Source organism: Echinops telfairi, unplaced genomic scaffold (genome assembly GCF_000313985.2).
Source record: "Echinops telfairi isolate 266 unplaced genomic scaffold, ASM31398v2 ScPeMD7_655;HRSCAF=1070, whole genome shotgun sequence".
NCBI lineage: Eukaryota > Metazoa > Chordata > Mammalia > Afrosoricida > Tenrecidae > Echinops > Echinops telfairi.
In genome coordinates this window covers 29,015,557-29,022,521 of record NW_022104553.1, presented here as the reverse complement: position 1 = coordinate 29,022,521, position 6,965 = coordinate 29,015,557, and the positions used below count along the sequence as shown (strand labels likewise).

Sequence of the window (6,965 nt, the reverse complement as noted above, 5' to 3'; positions counted from 1 at the left end):
GTGGTGGGTGGGTGGGTGGGACCCATAGTGACCCCGTGCAAGACAGAACTAAACACTGTGGCCCTGCGCCTTGTGCGTTGCGCCGTCCTCACAGTTGGTCCTATGCCGGAGCCCATTGATGTGGCTGCGGTGTCAGCCCCTCTGGTGGAGGGCTTCCTTTCTTTTCACCGACCCTCCACCTTACCTAACATCCTCCTCCAGAGACGGTCCCTCCTGACAACACGGTCAAAGTACGCCAGACAACGCCTCGCCATCCTTGCCTCTAAGGAGCAAGACTTCTTCCAAGACTGCCCCTGCGGAGAGCTCTTGAAAAAGCCTAAAGCCCAAGGAAGACGTGCTTGGCCAGTTAAGCCCCACTCTGGTTTAGAGAAGACTTCAGAAGATACTTTTTGACTCGAGGCTTAAAAGATCATTTCGGGGCAGTAGTTTCAGGGGTTCATTCCCGTTGCTCTGTGGCACCAGAGTCTGGATTCCAAGAGAACTTGGCATCCCATTGTGTCGTTTTTCTCCTTAGACTGGGATTCCTCTGTGGTTCTCAACCTTCCTAATGCCGTGACCCTTTCATACAGTTCCTCATGTGGTGGTGAACCCCCACCCCCACCACCATAAAATTATTTTCGTTGCTACTTCATAAACTGCCATTTTGCTACTGTTATGAATCAGGTGACCCCTGTGAAAGGGTCTCTCCACCCCCAAAGGGGTCGCAACCCACAGGATGAGAACCGCTGCTCTAAAGGCTCTGATCGACAAAGTTCAGTAATGGTGACCAGGCACCGTCCGGCAAAGTTCCGTAATGGTGACCAGGCACTGTCCGGTTCTGGTAGCAGGATACAGCAGACAGTGGTTCCCTGGGGCAGTGAGCCACCCCTTCCATCTCCTCCACTTCTTGACTCTCCTTCTGCTGCTTCAGGGGAAGAGACTGATTGCGTCTTAAATGACCACTTGCCTGCTTTTACAGGCCCTGGACACAAGGCAAACAACTTGGAGGGGGAACAGGTATGGTAAACATGTTATTAGGATAATTACCTGGGTCCTGAACCACCAAAACCAGAGCCCCAATCCCATGAGGTGTTTGGCTGGGGTTCAGCGGCAGAAAGGATCACACGTCATCTGCCTATTCAGCTTTTTGCAGGTGTACAACTTACTAGATAGGGTTTTCGATGGCTGATTTTTTACTCCCTTCAAGATGTCAGATCTCTTCAAGGCTCTGGGGGTGGACTCCAACCTCCAAAGTTGGAGTTAGCAGCTGAGCACGGTCACCATTGACACCAGCCTGACCACCTAGGAAGCAGCTCTAGTTAGGACCTTAGGTAGTTAGTTTATGGTGCCAACCCGGCCAATAAACATGTGAGGTTAATTGAAGGGCGGAGGGATAAATGACTCGGTGAGCCTCACCTTTGTAATTCTTGGGTCTCTTGCTTTGTGATGATCAGACCAGGGTGCAGGTGCCTTAGCCAGTTCCCTGCTTCAGCTGGCAAGTCTCACTTCCTGTAAGACATCGCCGAGGAGAAGCCACATAGACCTACCCCGATGCCGCCCTGGGTGCTGGAGCAGCTGTGTGGAGACCCCTGCCAGCGCTGAGATGCTTACACGTTCACTGACTCGGCTTTCCTCCTGCAGTCGGCATCATAGTGTGCATTTTGTGAGATGGAGGAGGACTTTGTGGCCTGGTGTTGGACATATGGGTTAATGTTGGACTTGTGGGCGTGGGCAACACTGGGTTGGGATGTTTTCTTGATGTGCACTTAACCTTTATATAAAATTCTCTCTTAGACATGAATTTCTGTGGATTTGTTTCTCTAAAGTACCCAGTCTAACACAGGACCCAAAACCAAATAAACTGAGCTGCCATCAAATCGATACCAACTCACCGTGACCCTTTAGGACGGGGCAGACCTGCCCCCGTGGGTTTCTGAGACTCTGAACTCTTCACGGAGCAGAAAGCCCTACTCGCTCCCTCGGAGCGGCTGGTAGTTCTCACGTCGCTGAGAGCGGCCCCAGCCCAGGGGCAGGGTGTTTAAAACTGGGGGGCTTCTGCTTGGAGAAAAGGCAGGCTTACCCATGGAGGATGGGAGCCAACAGCCGCGTGGGCACCAGAGGAGAGTCCATCCAGTGTGGTCAGAAGGGAGCCGCGGTTCCTCGCGACCCTCCAGGTCATGCTGTGACCCTGTGGGGAGGTCACTCCTTAGCAACGAGGGACCCAGGTGGCGTTGCCGTGGGTTACGCATTAGGCTGCTAACCGTAAGGTCAGCAGTTTGAACCCACCACCCGCTCCGGCTTTCTGCTCCCACGGGGACCTGCGGTCTTGGAAACTCACAGGGCAGTTCTCTTCTGCCCGACGGGGTCACTAGGGGTCAGAACTGACTCAATGGCAGTGAGTTTGGGTTTTTCTTAGCAGCTATTCCTCCCGCCTTCCTATGCGGAACGTACCCTGGGCCTTTTCTCTGAGGTACAGAGCTCCCCCCACCCCCACCCCCCACCCCTTTGGCTCCTGTCGCTGCTCTGCCGATGCTTCTGCCCCCAGTGCCCCAGAACATCGGCCCTCCTCTCCTCCCTCCTGCAGCCTCTCAGTGGTCACCTCTGTCTGCTATCCAGGGACCCCAATGCCCAGGGGGAGAGGGACTGGAGAACATGGACTGAGGTGTGGGGAGCTCTAGCCCACACCAGGCCATCCACATACTGGGACCCCCGGGGAAAGAACGGGGCCAGGGGGCTCTCAAGGCTCTGCAGAACCCCAAGCATGGTCCAGGGTATGTGGCCCGAGTCATAAGTCCTCCCGGCTCCGATGCGCTCATCTTTCCAGCTTGCACACCCAGAAGCTGAGACTGGAGCGGTGAAGCCGCTTGCCCAAGAACTGAGAGACCAGTCTGGGCGCTGCCAGCAGCCGGTCTGTCTCTCCATCGTCCCACGTCGCCTGCGAAGTCACTTCCCTTCTGACACAGTCTCTCCTCTGTGTCAGGATGAACCGCTGCCACCTGTGGTGACTCATTCGCTCCACCTCTGATGACCTCCAAGCCGCTGCAAGTGCTGGGGCACAGCGCTGAGCAAGGTCCTTCCTCCAGGAACTGACCGGCTAGGGAGGGAGCTGTCTGATGCGTCAGGGCATGATGGGGTTTTGTTGAAGGTGACAAGGAAAGGCAACGATGGGGTGGGGGCGTGGTCCCTGGAGAAGGACATCTCACTAGGAAAGGGAGGGAGGGAGTCGTTGAAAGAGAGAGAGACAGGGCGGAGGCAGTGCAGAGAGGGACCAAGGGGACAGACCATGCAGGGCTTTGGGCCAAGGCAAAGACACTAGCTTTTACGCTGGGGGAGAGAGAACCCCCCGGGAGGGTTCTGAGCAGAGGTGGCCCGTGGTCTGACTGAGGGGTTCTCACAGCGCCCCCTTGCTGCTTTATGGAGAAGAGAACTGGGCTAGCAGCTGGGAGTCTGGTAAGGAGATGGCTGCGTGATGTTCCTGCTGGAGAGGTGGGTGGCTAGACCAGGCCGAGCGGAAAGAGACATGGTGAGGTTTGGGAGCTATTCTGCAGGTAGAACAAAGATCATTTGCTAATCGGTTGATTGGGCATTGGCTTTGAACGTGGCAGCAGCTGGAAGGGCTGCGGGGGCAACAGGGCTGAAGTGAATCAGAGTTAGGCTTTTGACGTGGTTGCAAGCTTGAGCTGCCTAGTGGACATTCTTGGCGTCCCTGGGTGGTAAAGGGAATCCCGGTGGTCTGTGGTCACATGTTGGGCTGCTAACCGGAAAGTCAGTAGTTCGAAACCACCAGTCACTCCAAGGGAGAAAGATGAGGCTTTCGACTCCCATAAAGAGTTACGGTTTTGGAAACCCACAGGGGCAGTTCTACCCTGCTTTATCGGGTTGTGGCGTGTTGGCACCGACTTGAGAGCAGTGAGTTGGGTTTGGTTTTCTGAGTGGTAAAAATAGCGCACCCAGCTACTAACCAGAAGGTTAAAGGTTCAAATCCACTGCTCAGGCACCTGAAAAGGGAGACACCCCCTTCCACCTCCACCACTGCCCCCAGCCACTGGAAACCCTATGGAGCACAGTTGTACTGTGACTCGCCGGGGCCACCATGTAGGAGTCAGCTTGATGGCAGCTGGCAGTGGCATCAGGTCTTTCAGTGGGCAGTGCCACCCTGTCTGGGTGCACAGACAGAGAAAGACACACACAGAGAGGAACCGCAACAGCAGGTGACATTGCGAATAATACTCACGGACATCGCATCCATTCCGACTCCTATTGACTCTGTAGGATAGGGTAGAACGGCCCCTGTGGGTTTCCCAGGCTGTAACTCTTCACGGGAGTAGAACACCTCTTCCATGGAACAGCTGGTGGCTTCAAACTGCTCACCTTGTGCTTAGCAGCCCAATGCGTAACCTCTATGCCATCAGGACTCGATGTGTTATGGAATAGCAAGGGTCATGCTTTGACCTTTCCATCTGTCCCCTCTCTTGTCCTGGATGTGACCTGGTAGGGCTTGCACGTCTCGCAGAGAGGGAAATAGTTTCCTGAAGGCTTCTCTAGCTGTCCCAAACTAGTTTTATTGGCACATAACCCACAAATCATGCAATTCAATAGTTCGGTCATATCAAGAGGTGTGCCATCATCACCACGCAATCCATTTTAGAACATTGTCTTCCTCCTTATACTCATTGTTATTAGCTCCTCATTTCTCGATCCAGTTACTGACTCTATAGATTTATTTATCCTGGATAGAAGGATAGATAACACACACACACACACACACACACACACACACACACACACACAACCCCACCCCCAAACTAACAATAGTAACAACGTAAAACAGAGGAAGGCTTGATTCATTATGATAAGGTAGCTAGTAAGTAAATGACAAGAGGCAGGACTGGCCTTCAGAGCTGTCCAATTTTGAAACCTCAACACTTTCCCATTGAGCCCTGGTGGAGTAGTGGTTACGAGTTTGGCTGCTTCCTGCAAGATCAGCAGTTCAAAGCCACCAGCGGCTCCTCCGGTGAAAGATGGGGCTTTCTACCCGCATAAAGAGTGACAGTCTCAGAAACTCACAGGGGTTGTTCTACCCTGTCCTGTAGGGTCACCATGCGTTGGCATCGACTCGAGGCATGGACTTGGCAGTCAAGAGGATGGATTGAACGACTTGCCCTACAGAGGCCGTTCTGTGTCAGAGAAATTTAGACCTGGCGCTTCTCTGCTTTGGAGAGAAAATCCCTGAATCTATTAGAACTCCACTGAAGCCAAGAATTCACAGGGACTGAATGAGGCAGGAACCTCTCTAAACGTTCCCTTGAACTTGATCCCCGCCAGGCATCCTGACTGCAGCAGAACGTGAATGTCCTGGTGGCTGGTCACGGAAAGATTGGAACACATCCACTCCTAGTAGGAGATGTGGCAGTCTCCATTTGTAAAGATCCCCGGAAGTTGGAGGGAGGGGAAAAAGGAGGACCTAATGTCGGAGGTTTAAATGGAGAGAAAATGTTTTGAGAAACGATGTACAAATGCGCTTTACACAATTGATGTGTGTATGGATTGGGATAACAGTTGTATGAGCCCCTAATAAAATGTTAAAAAAGAAAAAAAAAGATCCCCGGAAGTTTCCCAAAGTGGGCGATACCTCCCCCTAGTGGTGCCGGAATGATCCATGGGGCCCACAAAAGTAGATCCTTAACATTTGATCCTACATTATGGCATCTAGAATAAAAGCATTCTATTGCACGATGGCTACATATGTACAAAGATGCCCGATACAATTGATGACTGGGTTGTAATAAGAGTTTTAAGAGCCCCCAATAAAATGATCTTGTAATTAAAATAGAAAATGATCTATCTGACATAAAAACAAAAAGTGTTCAATGGCTAGGGGAGAGTTGAATTAATTTTTTTTTCTTCCTGTAAAGGGGGAGGTCGGTCAAATAAGTTTGGGAACCTATGAGGTACAGCCATGGAGGTCCTAGGGGACAGCTCTACCCTGTCCTATCTGGTCACTGTGGGTTGGAATGGACTTCGTGGTAATGGGTTTCTGTGGGAACACTTGGATTGAGAGAGGGCAGAGCCTTCCTTGCCCACAACCAAACCAGACCCAACCCACTCACGTTCTGAGTCATCCCCCTCACAGCTGCGGAGTCCCTTCTGGCTCATGGCCATCCTGTGGGTTTCCGAAGCTGTCCTTTTTTTTTTAATGGTACATGTTATATATTTTTGAAAGCCTCAGATTTCTCCCGGAATGGCTGGTGGCTTGGGTTTGAACTGCTGCCCAACTCGGAGCTAAAATACCACCCACCAACCAATTCACTGCCATGGCTCGATTCCAGCTCATAGCGACCCTATGGGCCGTTTCTGAGGCTGTGGCTCTAAGGGGGTAGAAGCCATCATATTCCTCCCTGGGGGGGGGGAGGGGCGGGGGCTGTAGTTCCCAGCTGCTGACTCTGGGTTTAGTAGCCCACCTTGTCACCACTGCCTATCCGGGGCTCCTTATTCCGACTTACATTGACCCTGCAGAAGGTTTCGGAGGCTTTTAGGGAGCAGACAGCCTCATTTTTCTCCTGCCCAGCAGCGCACTGGGTTCAAACCGTTGACCTTGTGGTTAGCCTCCTAATGGGCCACCAGAACTCCTGAGGACATAGCCAGACAGTTGGATTCAAAAGTCCAGCCCCCAGTCCTCCTCCTTCATCTAGGGATCTCTCCAGTGTCCCCACCTCCCTCACCAACCCTTCCTCTCCATCTGGATTCCTTTCCCTGGACAGAAAGAGTGTAGGCGGAGTTGGTTTTCAGGTTTTTATTGTGGGTGTTTTCTTCTGGTTTCGGGCCTGGGGTGGAGGGGGCAGAGGAGGCCCAGTGGGGCAGGTGGGCCTAGGTGGGGAGGGTGCACCACACTGTCACTGCCTGATCTTCAGTTCTCGGGCCATCTGGCAGAGGGAGCAGGGCAGACAGAAGGTGAGCGCCGCCCAGTCGTGCCCAACGGAGCCCTG

General features: G+C 52.8%; 1 protein-coding gene across 1 annotated transcript in view; it reads right to left on the bottom strand.

Moving 5' to 3' along the window:
* Nucleotides 1-6,872: 6,872 nt before the first annotated feature.
* CNFN (cornifelin) overlaps nucleotides 6,873-6,965 on the bottom strand; it is a 1,687-nt gene continuing 1,594 nt past the window's right edge. The window contains exon 3 of the mRNA XM_004710524.1: nucleotides 6,873-6,962. Within this exon, the coding sequence (XP_004710581.1) occupies nucleotides 6,873-6,962 (90 nt within the window). The remainder of the gene's footprint in view (nucleotides 6,963-6,965) is intronic.